This window comes from Heloderma suspectum, chromosome 1 (assembly GCF_057233095.1).
Source record: "Heloderma suspectum isolate Gila_16-S chromosome 1, 16-S_ref, whole genome shotgun sequence".
Classification (NCBI taxonomy): Eukaryota; Metazoa; Chordata; class Lepidosauria; order Squamata; family Helodermatidae; genus Heloderma; species Heloderma suspectum.
The window spans coordinates 12408324-12431430 of NC_139458.1; the positions used below are offsets into that span (position 1 = coordinate 12408324).

General features: G+C 44.5%; 2 protein-coding genes across 6 annotated transcripts in view; one reads left to right on the forward strand and one right to left on the reverse strand.

Moving 5' to 3' along the window:
• Positions 1-310: 310 nt before the first annotated feature.
• On the forward strand, positions 311-13693 carry JKAMP (JNK1/MAPK8 associated membrane protein). 5 transcript variants are annotated; one of them, XR_014788026.1, is made up of 9 exons: positions 311-395; positions 2666-2754; positions 3016-3170; positions 3664-3870; positions 6199-6380; positions 7638-7714; positions 8811-9050; positions 12654-12857; positions 13395-13693. XR_014788026.1 is itself a non-coding variant. In XM_084836081.1 (8 exons), the coding sequence occupies exons 1-7, from the start codon at positions 392-394 to the stop codon at positions 9027-9029; spliced, it is 933 nt and encodes a 310-aa protein (XP_084692207.1). In that variant the 5' UTR covers positions 311-391; the 3' UTR covers positions 9030-9050; positions 12654-13693. The 5 variants fall into 5 exon arrangements, 4 of the variants coding, with proteins under 4 accessions (XP_084692207.1, XP_084692221.1, XP_084692230.1 ...); XM_084836081.1 differs by having other exon boundaries at positions 12654-13693; XM_084836095.1 differs by lacking the exon at positions 12654-12857.
• CCDC175 (coiled-coil domain containing 175) overlaps positions 9354-23107 on the reverse strand; it is a 77152-nt gene continuing 63398 nt past the window's right edge. Inside the window, exons 15-20 of the mRNA XM_084836048.1 lie at positions 20167-20246; positions 19806-19958; positions 15872-15974; positions 13555-13598; positions 11953-12111; positions 9354-9481 (exon numbers count right to left, since the gene is read on the reverse strand). Coding sequence (XP_084692174.1) covers positions 9476-9481; positions 11953-12111; positions 13555-13598; positions 15872-15974; positions 19806-19958; positions 20167-20246 — 545 coding nt within the window. The 3' untranslated portion in view covers positions 9354-9475. The remainder of the gene's footprint in view (positions 9482-11952; positions 12112-13554; positions 13599-15871; positions 15975-19805; positions 19959-20166; positions 20247-23107) is intronic.

A 23107-nucleotide genomic window follows, 5' to 3' on the forward strand; every position in this document is an offset into this window, starting at 1 on the left:
GCAGCTTTTTACGGCTCTGCGTTCTGTCGTTCCCTGAAGCGCACGAGGCGCGTCTCTTCGTAGTTCTATCTCTATGAGCAGGAACAGCCTCGCCCCTTCTCCTCCGGCCTCGCGTTTCCGTCCTATGGGGTTCCGCTCCGCCAGGTTCCCCTCCAATGGACACGTGAGTATACTCAAAGTCCCGCCCGCCACCTCTAGGCGGAGCGCCACTCCTATGAGAGCGTGCGAGATTGGCCTCCGCGCCTGCCGACGTGTTTACGCAAAGCGGGAGAGCCAATCAACAAACATCCGACGAAGTCCGAGAGGAAGTGACGTCGAAAGCGGGCGCCGCCGCCGCCGCCGGAGGACTGGCTGGTTGGGTTGCCCAGCTGGGGAGCCTGACTGGAGCGAGATGGGTGAGTTTGGCTGCTGCCCTCCCGTTATGCCTGCTGACCGGTGTCATTTCTGCCCCTCCGCATGGCATGGTCTGAAGGCGCGCGAGCCAGCCGCCTGGCTGAAGCTCAGCAGGTCTGGGGCTGGTCAGTGCTGGGAGGGGGGACCGCCTGGGAACCCCATGTAGCCACCTTGAGTTCCGCGATGGAAGACAGGTGGGATATAAATGAAATAAGTAGAATAAACAACGTTTTCAGAGAAGCAGCGGGGGGGGGGGATGAAGGCAAAGTGGCTGGGGCCAGGATTACAAAGCACACCAGTACACTGTAACTTAAAGCTCTTATCGTGAGAGAAATGTGGCTATTGGGCAGGGGAGATATTAAAACAAATGGCAGTACCTGCCCATAGGGGAATCAGGAATGCCCACAGGGAAACCAGGAATGCCCATAGGGAAACATAGGATTCTACCTTCCTATAGGGAAACAGGATTTTACTTGCCCATTGGGAGATCCTGAATGCCTATGTTTCTCTATGGGCCTTCAGGATCTCCCTCTGGGCAAGTAGAAGCCTATGTTTCCCTGTGGGCCTTCAGGATCTCCCTCTGGGCAAGTAGAAGCCTATGTTTCCCTGTGGGCCTTCAGGATCTCCCTCTGGGCAAGTAGAAGCCTATGTTTCCCTGTGGGCCTTCAGGATCTCCCTCTGGGCAAGTAGAAGCCTATGTTTCCCTGTGGGCCTTCAGGATCTCCCTCTGGGCAAGTAGAAGCCTATGTTTCCCTGTGGGCCTTCAGGATCTCCCTCTGGGCAAGTAGAAGCCTATGTTTCCCTGTGGGCCTTCAGGATCTCCCTCTGGGCAAGTAGAAGCCTATGTTTCCCTGTGGGCCTTCAGGATCTCCCTCTGGGCAAGTAGAAGCCTATGTTTCCCTGTGGGCCTTCAGGATCTCCCTCTGGGCAAGTAGAAGCCTATGTTTCCCTATGGGCCTTCAGGATCTCCCTCTGGGCAAGTAGAAGCCTATGTTTCCCTATGGGCCTTCAGGATCTCCCTCTGGGCAAGTAGAAGCCTATGTTTCCCTATGGGCAAGTAGAAGCCTGTGTTTCCCTATGGACATTCAGGATCTCCCTATAGGCAAGCAGAAGCCTTTGTTTCCCTCTGGGCAAGTAGAAGCTTTTGTTTCCCTATGGGCAAGGACTGTCATTTGTTTTAGTACGTCCCTTGGGCAATATAGAAAAGTAATAAGTAAAACTTAAAGGCATTTCACCTTTTTAGAATGGGGAAAACTGCACAAAAGCCAGAAGACCACCAAACAATTGGTGGTTGGGGGGGAGGGTTGGGGCTCTTTGGGAAACCCACAGAAGGCTAGATTGGAACCCCAGGATGGCCAAATTCATCCCCTGGGCTTGAGGTTCCCTACCACGGTACACTGTAAGTTCCAAAATCCATGTTAGGACAATACCTTTATTAGGCCAACTCAAAAAGTCACCAAAATATGCAAGCTTGGGAGATCTCCAGAGATCAAATAAGCTTGCACGTTTTGGTGACGTTTGGATTGGTCTAATTAAAGCTATTGCTTAATACGGATTTTGGCATCTTTCTTATGGTCAGCACTGCTATGTTTGATTTTTGTGGCACTGTACAATGTTATTTGTGTCAATGCATGTAGAGGAGGCGTTGAATCTTGCCTGCTGGCCCCAGATGCTCTGTGGACATTTGGCACAGCTTGTGAAAGACCCCATGTGCATACAGTGTGTGCATAGGCTATTAAATTGTGCCAGATGCATGCAGGGAGCAAGGGAAGTGCCAGCGACACATGTGATCTGCTCTCCCCTTCCCCAGTGCATATAAAGAATGTAAGAGCCATGCTGGATCAGACCAAACCTCTTGTTTAGTCCACCATTCTGTTTGTCCAGTGGCTTGGCACATGCCTCTGGGGAGTCAACATGCAGAACATGAGTCCAATAGCACCCTCTCACTTGTGTTCCCCAACAACTGGTATGCAGAGGCATACTGCTGACTGTACACACTTGTCACGTGTGCACAGTTCTGTGGTCCTGACTCCTGTCTCTCTACGTCCTAACAATGTCATATTAATTTCCAGTTTCTCAGATGACAACCACTTCCAGCCTTCCCTTCTCTGGGCTCCCTGAAATCAGGATGTTTTGCACAGGTTCTATTGTGTGTTTGCATATATGGTTCTTTTTTGTGTGACCATGGGAAAAGGCTAAATTTAAAGAAATAAACTCAGGTGTTTGAACTGCTTCGTGTGAGCTGTAATAACCCTTTTGGCCTTCCTTTAAGCTGTAGATATTCAGGCCGACTGCCTTGGACTATATTGTGGAAGAACAGTGAAAATTATAAATGGGACTGAATTTCATGGTGATTGTGGGGTAAGTAGAGGATTATAAAAAGAGTATTGAATATTTGAAACAACCTCAGTATAACATTTTGGCTCAAGGGAAAGTCATTATTGGATATGGCTAGTGAAAAGGATGTCCTGAACATATTTTGGGCTCATCTAAATTGTTTGCCTTTTAAATATGACACATTTTTTCGGTCCTGCTCATTTGTATTATCTCCTTCCCAAGCAAATATTTTTAGTAAAGCTTTGATAGAAGTTTTATAAAATGATCTGTGATGAAACTCTCTAGGTGTGTCCAAGAGGACAAAGAACAGATGTCCACAAAATTTGTCGGGAATGTATGGGATCTCCGGAACGCTATGATTGGCTTTACCTTGGATTTATGGCAATGCTTCCTCTGATATTGCATTGGTTCTTCATTGAATGGTATTCGGGGAAAAAGAGGTAAATATAAATTAAAACCAGGCTCTGTTTCTTTCAGATGTTAAGCTGAACGTATGTTTTTAAACTGAATGTTTCGAAAATCAGTTTTTCACAGGGATGTGTGTCTGTCGCTCCCACCCTCCTTCCAAGAATCGAATTCAGTACTCTAATACATGAACATAGGGAAATTAAGTGAGAGGGGCGGGGTGTGTGTGTGTGTATACATACACACACGCGTACACACACACACAGAGTGCAAATTTGGCATTAAGAAACTTCAGATTCTATTTTTGTGGAGTTTTTTTTTAATTAATGGGTTCTGGAAAGATCACCAAAAACGCTGTTTCACTGCCACTAGGCAGGGCCAGTCTGGAAGGGTATGGCAGCCCCTCCCCTGGAGAGGTTCTACACACGATTGCCCTGCCCTCCTGGAGCTCTAGGCAAATTAATCTTGTGCAACATTGTTTTCTTGTTTTCAGTACTGCTCTTGAGGACTTTTTTTCCTTCCCTCCAGTTCTAGTGCGCTGTTCCAGCACATCACTGCTTTAATTGAATGTAGCGTGGCAGCAATTGTTACTCTGCTTGTGAGTGACCCGATGGGCTCTCTGCGTATCCGTTCTTGCAAGGTGTTAATGCTTTCTGACTGGTACACCATGCTTTACAATCCTAGTCCTGATTATATTACCACTATTCACTGTACCCACGAAGCAGTCTATCCTCTGTGAGTATGATACTGTGGCCTCGCCTATATGTTGTAAAAGTGACTGTTTTCTAAAATGCCTACCAATTAATGGGTGTTCCCAAACAAGTATTCCTGCTGTCTTGATCCTGTGTTACAATACAATCCTATTCATGCTTACTTAGAAGTCAGGGCCATTGTGTTTAATGGGACTTACTCCTTAGTAAGCATGTGTAGGATTGTCACCTTGCAGTGCAACCCTATACATGTCTACTCAGAAGTAAAGCCCATTGAGTTCAGTAACACTCCCAGCTAAGTGCGTAAAGGATTGCAGTATTAGAGTCGTGACTTTCACCACTCTAGCTGATGTGTGAAGGCGGCAAAACAGCCTGCTCCCCAGAAAACCTCCAAGTCTTCAGTTACTGTAAGCCAGCCTTCCCCAACCTGGGGCCCTCCAGATGTGTTGGACTGCAGCTCCCATAATTTCCTGCCACGTCTGAAGGGTACTAGGTTGGAAAAGACTGCTACATGCAGTGTGTGACATGCGTTTTGTGCTAGTCTCTTGGTTCAGTGGGCCAAAAAAGCCAAAAGGATGCCACACGAAAGGAAAGGAAGGGACTACACAGGGGACAAGTAACCCCAGCAGAGTGATGCTGAAGGAGGCTGTTAGCCCAGCGCAAGGGAAGAAATTGTTTTTTTAGGTGGCACTATTTAGTTACTTACCTATTAACATTTATATATTAACATTTATATATACCGTTTTATCTGCTAAAAAGCCATAAAGGCAGCTTAGAACAACTTAAAACAATAAAAACTTAAAGCAATAAAAACAAGGCCCTGTGAAGGAAGACTGAAATAACTGGCCATGTTTAGCCTTGAGAAGAGCAGACTGAGGGGAGATAGGATAGCGCTCTTCAAGTACTGAAAGGTTGTCCCAGAGAGGAAAGCCAGGATCTCTTCTCGATCATCCCAGAGTGCAGGACATGGAATAATGGGCTCAAGTGACAGGAAGCCAGATTCTCGCTGAACATTAGGAAAAACTTCCTGCCTGTCAGAACCATACGACAATGGAACCCATGACCTGGGGAGGTGGTGGGCTCTCCCCCGCTGGAGGCATTCAAGACGAGGCTGGACAGCCATCTGTCAGGGATGCTTTGACTTGGATTCCTGCAGTGGGTAGGGGGTTGGACTCGATGGTCTTAGAGGCCCCTTCCAACCCTACTATTCTATGATTCTAAGAAAATTTAAACAGTAAAAACATTAAAACACATCTTGAAAAGATGAGCCTTTACTCTTTAGAAAGGCCAAGGGAGTGGGGGCCAATCGTAGTTATTGAAGGGGTGCATTCCATAGTTTGGGGGTAACACAGTAAAAGCCCTTTGATGCGTGTATGACAAACGGGCCTCTGCAGGTTATGACACCGTCAGAGGGGCCTCTCTTGCATATCATAATACTCATGCAGTTTATAGTGAGACAGGCAGTCCAACAGTATACTTACACCATCAGGAGCTGCCACATGACATGAAAACAGCAAAAAGTTTCTACAGTGGAAAGCAAGGTCAACCAAATTCTGACATGTTTTGAACTCAAAAGTTGTCCTTTTTTCAGGGGACGGGGGGACTGTTGCCAAGCATTTGACAAGACTTCCTTACACCAAATAAAACTTGGAGGACGGCTGTGATAAGACAGCAAAGAACGGAGATGGAAAAGCATAGCTTTGTGGAATGTTGCTATCTCAGATACATTAGTCAGACTCCCAGTTTGTGCAATCCCAGCAGCTCTTTCTTGAGCTGTTGTAATTATGTAGATTTTGGCAGCCTTACATCCCCCCCCCCCAACCAATTGAAATAACTGGTGCCTCCTCCATGTGGTCCAGCTGAATCAGAGGCCCGTCAGCAGGCCTGCACACCCCCATGAATGATCCACACAGGGACCAAGAAGTGTCTGAAATGGGCCATGGTAAGAAAAGGCAAAACTGTTGCTCACATCCCACATATATCTCCTAAGCAGTCAAAGAAAATGGGACTAGGTTAAGAAGCGAGGGTGCATATGTGTTAGGGATGCAATAGAGATCCTCCCCACAAGCTTTTCTCATGCTGGAAACAAGAGGTGCCAGTAGTGAGGTCTATGATGCCTCCAGGGGATTGTGGGCCTGGCTGCTGGGAGGTAGGAAGGAAGAGACCGTCGGGGGAGATGATGCTGATATAAGCAAGAAGCACCACAGCAAGAGCTCGGGAAAGCTGCTGCATTGAGGCATAGCACTTGTGGCACGCGTGTGTCACTTGACTGTTAGCCATTTGAAAGTCTAGGTGTGCAACTCCTGGTCTTGGAAACATGTGTTAGAGCTCTAACATCAGTCCTCTCTTTCAGCTATACCATTGTGTTTATCTACTATGCCTTCTGTTTGGTGCTGATGATGCTACTTCGGCCCCTTCTGGTAAAGAAGATTGCATGTGGGCTAGGGAAGTCGGATCGATTTAAGAGCATTTACGCAGCGCTTTACTTCTTCCCAATCCTTACTGTGCTTCAGGCGGTTGGAGGTGGCTTGCTGTGTGAGTTGTCTTTGTGTTCTGACCTGTAGGAAAACCACAGCCTGCAATTGGGGGCATGTTTACAATATGTGGGTGGGGGCGCTACCAAATACATGCCTTTAAAATTATTTCAGGATGGTGACATACTGTTCAGGGAAAAAACCAGGTGACACTTTTTTTTTAAAGAGTTAATCACATATTTTGAAAAACCATGTGGAAATTCAGGTTTTATTCTCATTCAAAAGCGAATGTCTGGCTGGCAAGTACTAGGATGTGGAGGACTTTTTTTCTATCTAAGCATGCATAGGATTGCTCCTTCAGTGAAGTAGTGTCTGTATTGTTGCTACCTATTGATTTTATTTTATTGCTATCCACAACATTTGGAGCTCACCTTTTGAAAAATAAAGAAATTGCATAATTGAGAAATGACATACTAGGTTCGTGCAAAAAGTCCAGAGTTTTCCTTTCCAGACAGCCTTGTCTTTTGATCTCCAAATCATGGGAAAGCCTCTAAATCAGGGGTGTTGAACTTCTTTCAGTCAAGGGCCTGAATTCCAGTTAGAGAAAGGTCTCAGGTGCCACATTTATTTATGTATTTCATTTCTATACCACCCAGTAGCCGAAGCTCTCTGGGCGGTTCACATCGCAGCAGTGGGTGGGCTGTGGGCAGAGAAACCAAAGTGGATAGGGGCAGATGTCCAAGTAAGTATGCATTACACTTTCCCACCATGCATACAAAACACAGCTCAGTTCTAAGCAAGTTACTCAGGAGTAAGTCTCACAGTAACAACACTCATGCCTGCAAATGCATAGTGCAATTCTTTGAAGGGTATGTAAAGGTCAGTTCATATCCTCTTATCTCCAATCACTTATTGGATATAACAGCAAAAGAAGCTGCTCAGCTGGATGGGGAACTCCCAGGGCTGCATCCAGCCCACAGACTGGAGATTCCCCATCCCTGCTCTAAATGTAGGGGTTGACTTTGTGGAGCTCCGTCTAAAATTTAATCGGAGGCCAGGAGCCACATCATATTATCATTTGAGCAACACATTGCCAGAGGACCATTCAGCCTTGTGAGTGCTACACCACTGTTTACTTGACTCATTATTAGGACACTAATTTGTGGCTGCAATTATGCACACTTACTTGGGAGTAAGTCTGGTTAAAACCCAATGGGGGCACAGGATTGCACTGCATAATAACTGTTCATAGCTTCTTCTTAACTGATGTGGTGAAAGAATTGGTCTGTAAGTGTAACATACAGCTGTTTCCTTCCAGATTATGCTTTCCCTTACATCATCATAGTGTTATCACTTGTTACTTTGGTTGTGTATCTATCGGCTTCTGAAGTAGAAGTAAGTAAAACATTGCTTCTTTTAAAGATGCATTAAATTCATTTTCTTAATGAGCTATAACCTGAGACGTAAGAAAAATGTGAAAGACACACAAATAAAATTGTCACAAATACGTGATCAGAGGTCGTTGAGCTATTCCACACGGGAGTTAAATCTTTTCTCCCACAAAGTGCTCTATCTTGCCAGCTATAGGCTTGCCTTCAAAATTAATTATTCTGTGTAGACATAGCCCTGTACACCCACTAATGTTTGACTCAGGTGACATCTTTTGGTTTGGTTCACATGTTCTCTCCTCTCCACAGAGGGAGTTGTCCTCTACTTGTTTAGCTTTGTGGAGAGGTAATTCCCCATCAGTGCTCTGAACAGTTGGCAGGATAGGAGAGGCTTTGGGGACTGAGTACTCATCACCTGACATGCCAGACTTCCCCATCCTGTCATGCTCCAGATGTGTTGGAAGTGCAGTCCAACACACCTGGAAGGACCCAGGGTGGGGAAGGCTGCAACATGCTCTAAGAGGAGATGAAGCAGCAGTAACTATTTCACATGAACCCTCCCTCTTCAGCAGTTATGTGTATCTTATCAAAGAAGCTGATGGTTAGTTTGCTCTATCAGCAGCTGATCTTGGCTGACTTGGCTGTAACAGTTTGTAGCTTCTTTAAAATGATAGCTATTGCTGCAGCTGCAGACAACAAGTTCATAAGGCACAATGGGTCTGCTTCTGCTGAGAGAGAACAGAGAACAGTAAGCTAGGCAGTCCACAGAGTCTCTCCTGCTTTTCAAACTGATCTAAACATGTTTAAAGGTGTTGGGAGCTCCTCCCCTCTGCAGAACTCCAGAGAAGTAGAGCATACCATGGAGAGAGTGTCTGAACCAAGCCCTTCTCAGTCTTTTGATGGAGGAAGGTGCTGGAAAAAAGAGGATGTTTTACAAGCACCAAGACTGCATTCTGTTCCTTTTTGCATTGTAAAAGGTTAATACACAGATTGCAAAGGTGCATTAACGTTGTACAACCTGTGCATTAACCTTAGTGTTGAATGCCTCAAGACAATATGAATGCAAAAACTAACGGAAACTTCTTGTCTTCTGTTTTTACAAGACTTTCAAAGATCTCCTTGTTAGGAAGAAAAGGCTTATTGTTCTGTTTAGCCATTGGCTGCTGCATGCCTATGGAATCATCTCCATTTCCAAGTTGAACAACGTTTACCAGGACTTGCCTCTGCTGGCTTTGGTGCCTGCACCTGCTCTCTTTTACTTACTTACTGCAAAGTACACTGAACCTTCCCGGATACTCTCCGAGGGAGCAAATGGACGTTAACCATAGCTGATGTCAATCTCAGTAAGTAGCAGTCCTGGATGTGTAGAGCTTCTTGGATCCAACTTCTGTCCTCCTCCTCCTCCTCTTATAGGAAGTTGTCAGTTCTCTATGGACCAACTCTCTAGGATCACAACTTCACTCCTACACCAGCTACAAGGCAGTTTCTGGCCTCTTGAACAACTTCTGGATACCCAGTGCATGAAATGCCTCAACTGCTTTATCAGCCGCAGGAGCCAAAAGGCTGTTGGCTTGAACAGTGAAGAAGAATCAGGGTCTCTCCTCTCTGTGTATGTTTGTCCATGATGTACAAACATGAAACATTTTGTGCAGCATACTTGGAAAACTTATTTATTTTACAATGACAATGCAGTGTTAATCACATATTTCAATAAGGATAAGTAGTAGTTTCAGTATTCTATTTTCATTCCACAGTCCTTGCAGTCTCTTCATTCCTAGATAAGAGGGTTGGGAAAATGTAGCTATTTAAGAAAAGTACAAACACTCTTATGGAGTTATGTAAGAGCAACAACATGGTGTCCCCCATTCATGTCAATCAGGTCTGCATAAGAAATAGTCTCTGTGAACCATGCCCTTTCAAGCACCCATCAACTCAGAGGTGACAGTGGTACATCCCTCCCTCTCCCATAAGAAATACCTTTCACCAAATTTCCATTAGCATTTGTTAAGCAGCAGCAAAACTGTCCAGGCACAAGTCTGTTAAGAGCTGATGTAAGTGCAAAGGTTGTAAGCAAAGGAACAAAGCCTTTGTCACAAGGGGCTGCACCAAGCCTGCCTGTCCCCTTTAAACCTTTTCTAGACCACAGATTACATTTCTCCAACACTGAGCCTGTATATCTCATTCACGTTTCATTTGAATCCACTGGTGTGTGGTTTAGATACAAGCAGCTGTCTTACCAAGACAGTCAGGCAATGGCCTCTGCTTCATGCCTCTTCCCCTCCCTAGGCAAAGCAATAACTGCCCATCTCATGAAGGTGCCCTGAGTACAGAACATTCCTCCCCTCCATGGTATGTCAGGTCACCTTCCCATTTGGCTTCCTTGAGCTGTCAGTCATCCATCCTTCTGTTCTCCAAGATAAAAGGCAGGGTGATTCCAAAAAGTTTTGGTCTTCATGAAAGTATCTTAGATGCTTGGAATTTGCATGGAACTCTAAGTGGAAATTGTAGCTTGCTCAAGTTTTAGGCTGACTAGATGCTATGTTTTTGTTTTACTTTACCTTGCACAGCTCACCTTTCTCACCCTGTTTTTTCCTCATTTTTAAATAAAACCTTTATCATTTGGAATATTAGAGAATGGCTGTTTATTGGGAACCACCCTAAGGTGTATCTCCCATAAACCCCAGCTGCTCAGCTTGTACGCTACAGTCTTCAATGTATATGTATTGCTTTAAGATGACGGGGGGGGGGGGGGGAGATCAGCTGACTTTTAACAGAGGTACCTAGACATTCAGCTGGCTGTTCCCTGCTCCTCTTCCTTTTAAAGTCCCAAACGCAGTGAGACTTCTCTGCACCTCACTGTCCAGGGAGTAAATGCAGAATGGTACCAAAAGATAAAGAACAGACTACATGGGGCGTTGCCCACCTTGCAGGGTTATAGTGCACGCAGAAAGGGCTCTATGACAACATCCATTTACCTGAACATACATTTTTTAAAAAAAATTCTGTGCCAAGGTCATTCAAATTCTTTGTTAAGGAAACTTGAAATCTGCAGTCCCTGTATAAATATAAGCTAATGTGTATAATTTTTTTGGCTAATTTTGTACACTTTTGTTGGCTTTGTTGGGCTTTCCAGTGCAGTCAGGATGGGATAAAGAAGAAAACAAACAAATGCAGTAGCAAATAGGGCTTCCTTGACTGTTGTGCAGATTAGTTATATTTATATAATAAATATAACTAAAGTTGCAGCAAGCTCTTTCAGTGTGTTCTATTTTCTAAGCAAGCTATTAGTGAGAACAAAGAACAGCTCCTGTCCTTTCCTACTGAGAAATGTATGTGCTGTTAGAACATACATCTGACTCCTTAATATTGATACAGTTCTGGGTCTTTTACTGGTGCTGTGTGTGTCTGTGTGACAGAATCATAGAATAGTAGGGTTGGAAGGGGCCTACAAGGCCATCGAGTCCAACCCCCTGCTCAGTGCAGGAATCCCAAGTCACAGCATCCCTGACAGATGGCTGTCCAGCCTCGTCTTGAACGCCTCCAGTGGGAGAGCCTACCACCTCCCTAGGTACTTCGTTCCATTGTCGTATTGCTCTGACAGTCAGGACGTTTTTCCTGATGTTCAGCCGGAATCTGGCTTCCTGTCACTTGAGCCCATTATTCCGTGTCCTGCACTCTGGGATGATCAAGAAGAGATCCTGGCCTTCTTCTCTGTGACAGCCTTTCAAGTACTTGAAGAGCACTATCATATCTTCCCTCAGTCTGCTCTTCTCAAGGCTAAACATGCCCAGTTCTTTCAGTCTCTTCATAGGGCTTTGTTTCCAGTCCTCTGATCATCTTTGTTGCCCTCCTCTGAACCCTCTCCAGTTTGTCTGCATCCTTCTTCAAGTGTGGTGCCCAGAACTGGACACAGTACTCCAGATCTCCAGATGAGGCCTAACCAGTGCTGAGTAGAGGGGAACTAGTACTTCCTGGGATTTGGAAGCTATGCTTCTATTAATGCAGCCCAAAATAGCATTTGCCTTTTTTGCAGCCACATCACATTGTTGGCTCATATTCAGCTTGTGATCGATTGAGATGTACAACTGCTCTCAAGGATCTATTTTACGGACTGTAATTTTTGCTGTTTCAACTGCCTTCAGTGTAAAACTGAACCAATGTGATACCATTAATAGACAGGTTACATAATAACAGATAAATCATATAAATGATAATTTATATGAAGATAAATTATATGATAATTACCTTATCTCCTGTAGATCTGCTTTTTAACAGAGAGTCCATTGCCTCATAGTTTAGCTGTAGCCCATCATGAACATAGTCAAGTTTATCATTCCTTTTCTTATTTCTTCTGATATATTCTCCCAGAATATGCAAGATATCGTGCTGATACTCCAAGAACTTCTGCAATGGGATAGGGACAGGTGGCTCACCTTCTGGTGAATAAATTAAATTCCCTACTGCAAGAAGGCAATTTGGATCACCTTGGCCTCTTTCTTCCTACATTTCAATACCCTGCTAAGAGGCTAATATAAGCTTTATTTGAGATAAAAAGGCAACAAGGTATACTGTTTTATTCGTAATTGTGAAGACAGATTTTTGCAGAATCATGCCTTGTCTGCCATATGATATCAAATCCCAAGTCTTGTGATGTTTAAAAGAGAGCTCTCTGCTCCATTGGATTAATCCGTTGAGAAATGGTATTGCTGAGAGCAGGAGCAGGCTCTCATGAATGGCTTATTCTTAGTTTGGCTCTTAGCAAAGCGTAACTAGGAAGAAACAACCATTGGTTTTGCCTGCGGCCTTGCATGGTGGACTACAGAATCAATGCCAAAATTCAAATACCAAATTTATCTAAGGTTCTGAGAATCAAATTTCACTGTCTTATCCCAAACTGCTATGACTGCCTATTCTCCATCTGAATCTTACCATACCCTTACAAATAGGTCTTCAGCAGTTATCAGCCTGCTATACGTACGGATGTTACCCATGTGTGACAAGTGGTGGTCTAAAGGAGAAAAAAAAGAATCACAGACTGCTTTGGAGGCTCCCTTCCACGCTTAGGACTAAACATGTGGAGAAGAGAGACAGTGCTTACTGGCCCCACCCTGATGTCATGGAACCTGCCTTCTGAACATCCATTCATTGAGGTAGATACCAAGCACACGCCCTGCTCTGTAGATGTCGCACTCAGTTTATCGATGTCCAGGTAGCAGGGTCCACAGTGTCAGAGGTTTGGGCCAGAATGGTCCTGCTTCCTCTCCATGCATAGTTTAAACTATGAGGATTCATCTCTCTTCCAATTTATAAAAGCACATTTGCCTAAAAAACATCCTTACTCACCAAAGGCAATCCTCCATGCAGTTATTTACAAGCCTGTTCTGTGGAAAGTATGAGCTGACATACTTTAATTCAAATTTATGGCCTTGATGTTCACCTGTGTTAAAGCATTTTGAGTGGAAGTTAGATTGTTTTTAGGTGTTTTTTCCCCTTTACAATGCCTGAGCCTAACGGAAATGAAAACAAGGCAAACGGCAGCTTCAAAGGCAAAACAAGTAGGACACCTGCGTGAGCAATTTCACCCAGTGCTTAAGGTACAATTAGGCAACCCTGGGAGAATGAGCAAAAGCTTTCTTGTTATGAGACTGAAGTCCACCATGTTATGTACCTTCTGTTTCTTTTTCTAGTCTGACAACCAGGACACAATTCACTGGGACGTTCTGCGCAATCCCCCCTGAAATAATAGTAGCAGTATTCCAAAGGGCTGGCACAGGAGACATTGCGGTGAATTGTGCCCTAAAAGCTTTCAGTGCCCCCAGGTGCCTTTGTAACAGTACCGCAACATACCTTCTGAAGAAGATCATCCTTTATCCATTTCTTGTTGAAAAGGTCTAAAAGAAATTCAGAAATGTTACAGTGTGTCTGAAAATATATATCAAAACTGCTTGGAATTTTGAAATGACCTAAATGAAGATATTTAAAGCTGACTTTGGTATTTGCATTTATGCACTTAGGACCAAATAAGGGCACAAGCCTATGCATGTTTAGACAGAGAAAAGGCCTACAGCTCCCTGCATGCCCCAACCAGCATTGGGTTGCGCCCTAATATAGGATTGCGCTCTAATATACTTCATCAGTGTGACACTTGGAACTTCTAGAGCCCAAGTCACTTTAAAAATACAATCTTTCTACTGTTAAGCAGAAGTGGGATTCTATAAAAACACAATCCAACTGCTGACCCCGCCTTCACTCCCAAATATATGTGCCATGCAACATATTCTCAGTGGTTGGTGTCACCAGGTGCAGGTTTAACTTCTACCCCACTGCTGTCCCTGAGTGCACCCCTTTACTTTCTCCCATGTACATGACTGAACTGCTGTCACGCATTTCTGTAGGAAAAAAATTGCTGTCCTGGCAATGTTTCTGTAGCGAGGGCAACATCTGTGCTGCTCCTCTGAAACTGCGGGGCCACCACTAACAGGGATCCCAATTTTGGGGGGCAAGTGGTGGTGGCAGGCAATTACCCATAGAGATACATTATACCTCACAAGGGTCCTGCAGTATACAGCCCCACACTCGCCACACATCTCATCTCTCACAAAAAAGGGCATTTTGCTGTTTTTATTTACTTTATTAAAAACATTTCGATGCTGCTCATCACATGAGATTCCAGGACAGTGAACAATATAAATACAAAATCATTTTGAAGCCCAAGACCATAAAATAAAACTAAGATTCAACAGCCATAATAAAAAACAATAAAAATGTCAATTACAAAAGCAGACTGAGGGGGTTATACAAACTAAAATGCCTGGGTATTATGATACGCTTTAATCTGGTGCCAGACTGTAAATTAAGCACCAGATATATCTCTTTAGAGATGGTAATCAAAAGCGAGGGCATCACCTGTGAAGACTGCCTTTTATGTTGTACACGGCACGATGTATGTTAATCCAATGACTAGGTTACAATACATTGTCATTCTGTTAGAAAACATTTTATCATATATATATATATATATATATATATATATATATATATATATATGGCATTCTATGGTCCATGGGGTCACGAAGAGTCGGACACGACTTAACGACTGAACAACAACAACAACAACAAATATATATATATATATATATATATATATATATATATATATAGTGAAGGAAATGGAAGGAGGTTCCCAGCCGCCGGGACCGGCCCCAACCTCCCTGCGAGGGAGGACCGCTCAGGACCCAATCCCAGGATCCCCTTCCCCCAAAAAAGGGACTGGCCAAACCCAGCCTTTCAGTCCCCCAAAATACCCAGTAGCCATCCTCTTATGCCAAGAGGCACTGAAATTGGCACTGAGGTTATGCAGAGAGATCACACCAACTAAAGGTTGGATAAAGGTTTATCAAGATCAAAATAAAGGGGTAGAGGGAAAGGGAAGAATGGAAGTAGCAAGTTACACAAGAGGGTCCAAAGCCAAATCACTTAACTATAAACAGAGAGCTTCGTGAACTCACATCCAAGCAAAATACTAAATCTACCTGGCCTCTCCTTACATACCCAAGTATGGATCTCCCCAGATAGCAACCAGCCACCTGCAGGTCCAGGACCACCAGGATGAAGGGAAACGCCATGCCTCGACTGCAGCCCTCTTTTAAAGCCTAGCCCTGGCAACCCAGGGCAGATTTTCCTTCAGCCAATCACTGGTTCAGCCCCTGGGTGGGCCGCCCTTGCCTCCAAGAGGCTGGAACTCCTCACCAACTCCAGCTGTTATCACTCCCCAATTAGCAGGGACTGTGCCTGGTGGGCTGCTCCACTTTTTGTTTCTGCTGATCTGGCACAGCCATAAGGAGCCCCATGTTCTAAAAAAAACCCCAAAACAGTGCACCCAATGTCTCGGTGCTAATGTCATCTCATGCTTACAGCCATTCAGACTTGAGCATGTGGTTGATCACGCAGTGTGCACATTTTGGAGCCACAGTGCAGTGAGGATTGTTTTGACAGCTGAGCATGGACCAGGTCTGAGGGAAAAGCAGCCATGAAGCTACATCCTTAAAAGCTCCTCAGACAAAACAAGCATTGGCCCAAATTGCTGAAGATATTCCTTTTCAACAAGGGTTTTCGTTTCATGTTTTGTATCGCAGCTATCGATTTCATGCCACATGTCACTTACCATAAAGGGCACTCTTATCTTTCTGGATTTGTTGTCTCTTTGACTGATAGACTTTTGCCTCACTGTCGATTGTGGAAATATCTTCTTTGAGATATGCAATGCCCTGTAGAGGGAAAAATCCACCGATTTGTGTCAGCATCTGACATATCTTATTAATCGTTTATAAAGTACCTTAATTTTCCTAAGTGATGTACAGAGATTAAAAAATGCAAGCTCAAAATCTAATATAAACAATACAAAAGGAAACGGGAGGGGAGAGGAAAAAAAGCCAGTCCAGGTACCTAGTCTTAAAGCTACATAATTTGTTCTAATGAAGAAGGATACAGAACAGGAGTGGACACCCTCTTTTCCACCGAGGAACACATTCCCGTGGAGGTAATTTTTCCGGGGCTCATTGCCTGTGGTGGGCAAGGCTAAAGTGGGTGGAGCCAGAGAAACCCATATTCTTTTTCTGAAGATTACCACCATCTCAGACTGTTTCTCTCTTAAGAATTGTTACAGACAAAACAAGTTTGGGATGGTGATGATTTTAAGATTATCAGCACCCCCTCCCCTCCTTTTAAGGTCATCACCACCTCACATTTTGGGGCTGGCCACACGTCATGTTAAGCCATGGTGGCTTATAAACTACACAGACCATCTGGCAAATAAGCTACAAAGCATAGTTTCTTTCCCCCTTGACCCGCTTCCCTCTGTAGTCCTCCTGCTCAGCCGGGCAGGTATCCCAGCTTCCTTTGTGGATTTTCAGGCATTTGCGGGGTGCCCTTTCTCTGCCCATGTGCAGCAAAAAGTGGGGCGGGCTCTAACTCCTTGAAAGTTTGCAGGAATGGAACAAAATTTAATGTCCAGGTTTCCCTTATGTGGAGCCACCACATGCACTACTGGATAAATGTGGGACTTTGCATTTTCATGGAAAAGGGAGGATTTATCCACACATGAAACCATTTGGGAACAGCAAGTGGGTGGGGGGAACTTGTTTGGAATAGGAGGCATGGCTGAATGTGGCAGGAAAACAAGTTTTCTCAGAGATCACTGGAGAGAAGCAGAGTGACAGCAACGTTTTTGGCCATTCTTGCCAAGCAGCTCTGTAGGTGATCTCCATAACCCATGCTGGCGCAACAGACGACACACTAACTCACCATAGGTGAAATAACCCTTACTGCAGACCATAGGTTCCCAGGTGGCTTATTTGGGGGAAATAACCCACTGTGGGTGAGAAAAAGAGCTCACAGAAGACACACTAAGGCATCAGGGGTTACTTAGGAAAATAAACCATCGTGGGTTGATGTGTCATCCATACCCAGTCTCTCTTCCTTTCTCTGCACTTTCAAAGCACTCCCTGCTCTGACTGGGAATGTACTGTTTTGTCCTCAGCCAGGCCGGGTTGCCTTTTGAAACCATGGGGTTCATCACATGGGGGCAGAATCTGCATCAATACCAGGGTTTTCTCCATCTGGTTTCATTGTGGGATTAGATGGGCTGCTTTACACAGTTGTTTGTATCTCATTATATTCTGTTCCTTACCTTTTCATGGAGTGGCTACTTTTCCATGAAAAGCCATTACACACACTGGGGGCGTCACGAAATTTCCTCCCTGATTCCTGCCCCTTTCCCTCCACTTGGAGATTACTGATGGTTTGGTTGTGATTGACACACAATGTGGGTGGACAGCAACCTCCTCCGAACTGCCTGAACCCCGCCCCCACAGGGGCTATGTTTCCCAGAGAACTGTGGGAATGTTGGCATGCCGGCCATTCTGCATTGCAGAGTGAGCAGCTGAAGTCGGGAGCAAAAGCCAGTGCATTACATTTAGTCAGGGCATGGCAGCAGGTCAGTACACTGACACTCCCACCACCCCAACATCACTGCCGTCATCATCATGACCACACCCCCAACAACCCCAAACAAAGTGGGTTTTTCGCACGATGGGAGAAGTACATGGGCAGGCCATGGCGCTCCTGTTGTGCAGGCTGAAAAAATACTGCATATTTTCCATTTGGGGATAACATGGGATAGGCAGAGGGAAATAGCGGGAAAATCACTGGAAGTTTACAACGTTGTGTAACAGACCTGCAAACTTCCATGACTGGCCAATCATGAATGTGCAATAAATTGCAGGTGTAGAGCTGCCCCATGGATCAGGCTGGATCCACAGGCTCAAAGTGCTCTTGAAGAGGCTTCAAAGCACTTTTAAAGGGGCGGAGCCTGCCAAAGATCCCACTGGGCACCTAAAATACAGCTCAGGCCCACGGCCTGCCCGCTTCTGCTGCAGAAGATCTCCCCAAGTCTCTCCTCCCTGGAGCAAACAATGTCCGCACACTTTCATGCCATAACATCAGTGTGTGCCAGAAACCTGATTTGGAAGCAAAAGATTCCAAGGAAGTAAAAATCCAAAGCAGCATATCCTCAACACCATGGCACATATAAACAACCAAGAGCCAGGTGTGGCACCTGAAAAGGCTAACATGTTTGTTGTGGCATAAGCTTTCATGGGCCAGGTGGCTCACGTTGTTAGATGCATGACAGACACCTAAAGTGAGTAGGCTTACATACCCTGTACTGAAAGCAAGAAAAACATGTTTTACAAACACTGAGGTCAAAGGTGATAGAAAGGGTAGTAAGATGATCACAGTACTATGCAGAGCACAAATGAATCCAGAATCCAGTCAAGGGAGCCTAAGATCCAATCAGCTTGAGCATGACACTCTTCATGAAACTGGCAGCGCATTGAGAACAGGCAAAGGGGCCATCAGACCAAAAGGGTCTTATTTATTTTACAACATTTACATGCCACGTATTAACAAAAGTTCTCATGTGGCTGACAAGAGAACTGAGACATACAACATAAAACCATAAACTAAATACAGCATAAAAAACAGCAGCAGAGGATAAAAACAAAGTTAATTGAATTCAAAGCAGCGTCAGAAATTTCATAATTTCTATAGCCCATCAATGTAAATTAACAAATAAAGCTGACAGCAAACACCTAAGAATGCCTTTCTGGAAAGGGCTGGAGATTCCCAGGGTTTGTTGAGACCAAAAGCCACAGTGGCTGGATTCCCACAACACTACAAGCCCGTGTATGAGTTGAGTATGGGTTGTCATTGAACCATGGATTGCTGTTTTGTGTGAACCCAGCTGCTAACAAACCAAGGGAACAACGGGGCCTGCTCCAGTTGGACTCCCCCACCCCTTGCAGGGCTAACTGACATCCACAGCCCTGTGGGGAAGAAGGAGCAAGGGAGACAGGAGCAGGCAAAGGGAACATCAGGGCCTGCTCCGCTTGGACTGCCCCTCCTTTGGGGGATGAGAGGGGGGAGCAGGGCCATCCCACCACCCCTGCTGACAGTCTATGTAATTCCCCCCCCTTCCCTCCCCATCGCCTTTTCCTTGTGGGTCGTGTCTTTTTTAGGTTGTAAGCCTGAGGGCAGGGACTGTCTTCTTCATTCATTGATTGTAAGCTACTCCAGGAGCCTTTTTTGGCTGAGGAGTGGGATAAAAATACCATAAATAAATAACCCACGAACAGCCCACAAGAACCCATGGTTTGTTGTTGCCTTGTAAACTGTAGGTTATTTGTGGTTAACAACAGCATGGCAAGGTTCACACAACACAACAACCCATGGTTCAAGGATAATCCATGGTTCAATGACAACCCACATTTCAACCCATATTCAACCCATACTCAACCCATACTCTGGTTTGTCATGTTGTGTGAACCAGGTTAGTGTCAACTTCACCTATGATTTACAATTTGATGGCTTTACAAAGAATACGGAGATCCCTTGCTGCATCAAAAAAATATTCAAAGGCTCAAATAAAGTACAAAATAATATTTTCAAATCCCCCTCCCTGGCCTTTAAGGTTTTGCTCTGTGCTGCCATTTTTGAAGATGTGGGCCTGGGTGCTGACGTGCCACACTCAAAGTACTCACTGCTCTTAATCTGGCATTTTCTGCGTTCAAAATGTAGAGCCGTCTGTCCGCCTCATAGTTGTCTTTCTCAATAAACTTCAGAGAATATGTAAACATTTTCAACTGGTCAAATGCTAATTCCCTGTTCTTCTTTATTTCATTCCTCGCTTGAGTCTGCCAAACATTGAAACAACTTTTGGATGATAGACAGTACATGATAGCAAAATAGAATAAAAGCTATTGGTGCCTTTGGTGGTCTGCAATATCAAGGTCAGTATGAATTTACCCTTGGATTATCTGGATAAGGGAATGGCCATCCTAGAAACAGACCTGGCAAGAATCATGATGCTTAAAAGAATACATTTTATGCCCGGGCTATTACCTTTTGCCTTTTGAGTTTGCCACACTCCTTTAGTGACCGTTCTATGGACTTGGTTAGTGTGCGCTTTTCTTCTTGTAATTCTGTAAACAAACAGAAGGAGAAACGCTCCTGTAAGTGTCAGTCTCATTGTTTTAGTTAAGTCACAATAGCAGGCAAATGGGCCATCAGGCCAGAAAGGTCTTATTTATTTTACAACATTTATATGCCACCTATTAACAAAAGTTCTCAGGTGGCTAAATACAGCATAAAAACCAGCAGCAGAAGATCAAACAAATGTAATAAAACTCAACGCAGCATCAGAAATTTCATAATTTCTGGGGGGATATCCGGTTGGAGTCATGGCGTCCTGCAGTGACTTGCAGTGCTCCGCAGGTTGCATATCTCAAACAGATGTGAAAAGGTTGAGAAACCTTTTTATCTTCCCCTGGAATTACAAGGGGAAGCTTACATTACCATCTGGATGAAATCTTGGAAGAACAGCTGCTTCTGCGGAGAAACAGAGGGGCTGAAATCTAAGATTAAATGCCGGAGTGTCATCTACTGAATGCTGTTTGAAACTCCTAAGCAATTAGAAGACATAAGGACAAACAGCTCCAAATAGTGTTTCTGAATTTAAACTACCAGCGATATCTGAGGACTTCTAATTATATCTGTGTAAGTGTTTGTTTGTTTTGTTTCTGCAATCATACTTGCTTGTTGTGCTTTTGAAAGTGGAGGATGGCAGTACCAAAGGAAAAAAAGAAAGGCTTGAGAATGCCACCTACCCCCCCCCCCAATTGCGCCCTCGGCAAAGGTTTCTAGAAATGCCGGAGATGAAGAGGAGTTGCTTGCTTTGATAAAAACTATGTCTTCTCAGCTACCAGAGCAGTCAAAGAAACTTGAAACAATTCAGGACTCAATTACTGCCCTTCAGGGGGATGTGGATTTAATTAATATCTCTTTTCAAAAGATGGAATCGAAGGTTAATGCTCTTGAAGATCAGGTTATGGCTCATTAAATGGCCATCGAAGCGTCTCATAATATTTTGTCTGCTTGAATTTCTTAACTGAAGGCCTGCACACATAGAGCGAATCTACGTATCCTTGGTATTAAAGGCGTGGCTACTAATATTTTTGTTGTTCAGTCGTATCCGACTCTTCGTGACCCCATGGACCATAGCACGCCAGGCCTTCCTGTCCTGCGCTCTCTCCCGGAGTGTGCTCAAGTTCATATTCATTGCATCGGTGATGCTATTTAGCTATCTCATCCTCTGTCGTCCCCTTCTCCTTTTGCCTTCAGTCTTTCCCAGCATCAGGGTCTTTTCCAGAGAGTTTTCTCTTCGCATTAGGTGGCCAAAATATTTGAGCTTCAGTTCAGTATCTGTCCTTCCAATGAGCACTCCGGGTTGATTTCCTTTAGGATGGACTGATTTGACCTCCTTGCAGTCCAGGGGACTCGTAAGAGTCTTCTCCAGCACCACAGTTCGAATGCATCAATTCTTCGGCACTCAGCCTTCCTTATAGTCCAGATCTCACAGCCATACATTACTACTGGGAAAACCATAGCTTTGATTAGATGGACCTTTGTCAGCAAGGTGATGTCTCTGCTTCTTACTGTGCTGTCTAGGTTTGCCATAGCTTTCCTCCCAAGGAGCAAGCGTCTTTTAATTTCATGGCTACAGTCACCGTCTGCGGTGATCTTGGAGCCCAAGAAAGTAAAATCTGTCACTGCTTCCATTTCTTCCCCTTCTATATGCCAGGAAGTGATGGGGCCAGATGCCATGATCTTAGTTTTTTTAATGTTGAGTTTCAAACCAGCTTTTGCACTCTCCTCTTTCACCCTCAACAAGAGGCTCTTTAGACCCTCTTTGCTTTCTGCCATTAGAGTGGTATCGTCTGCATATCGGAGGTTGTTGATAATTCTCCCGGCAATCTTAATTCCGACCTGTGATTCATCCAACCCGGCGTTTCTCATGATGTACTCTGCATAAAAGTTAAATAAGCAGGGTGACAATATGCAGCCTTGTCGTACTCCTTTCCCAATTTTGAACCAATCAGTTGTTCCATCTCTGGTTCTTACTGTTGCTTCTTGACCCTCGTACAGGTTTCTCAGGAGACAGGTAAGGTGGTCTGGTACTCCCATCACTTTCAGAATTTGCCACAGTTTGTTGTGATCCACACAATCAAAGGCTTTAGCGTAGTCAATGAAGCAGAAATAGACGTTTTTCTGGAATTCTCTTGCTTCCTCCATGATCCAGCGAACGTTGGCGATTTGATCTCTAGTTCCTCTGCCTCTTCGAAACCCAGCTTGTACTTCTGGTAGTTCTCGGTTCACATACTGCTGAAGCCTAGCTTGTAGGATTTTGAGCATCACCTTGCTGGCATGTGAAATAAGCGCAATTGTGCGGTAGTTTGAACACTCTTTGACATTGCCCTTCTTTGGAATTGGAATGTAAACTGACCTTTTCCAGTCTTGTGGCCACTGCTGAGTGTTCCAGATTTGCTGGCATACTGAATGCAGCACTTTAGCAGCAGCATCTTTTAGGATTTTAAATAGCTCAGCTGGAATACTGTCATCTCCGCTAGCTTTGTTGTTAGTCATGCTTCCTAAGGCCCACTTGACTTCACTCTCGAGGATGTCCGGCTCAAGTTCAGTGACCGCACTATCATGGCTATCAGGGACATGAAGATCTTTCCTGTATAGTTCTTCTGTGTATTCTTGCCACCTCTTCTTAATCTCATCTGCTTCTGTTAGGTCCCTGCCTTCTTTGTCCTTTATCATGCCCGTCTTTGCACAAAACGTTCCCTTGAGATCTCCAATTTTCTTGAAGAGATCTCTAGTCTTTCCCATTCTGTTGTTTTCCTCGATTTCTTTGCATTGTTCATTTAAGAAGGCCTTCTTGTCTCTCCTTGCTATTCTCTGGAACTCTGCATTCAGTTGGATATATCTTCCCCTTTCTCCC

Coding starts and splice junctions, on each gene's coding strand:
- JKAMP (XM_084836081.1), top strand. Junction 3,871..6,198: donor CACGAAGCAGTCTATCCTCT/GTGAGTATGATA, acceptor CCTCTCTTTCAG/CTATACCATTGTGTTTATCT. Junction 7,715..8,810: donor TATCGGCTTCTGAAGTAGAA/GTAAGTAAAACA, acceptor TGTTTTTACAAG/ACTTTCAAAGATCTCCTTGT.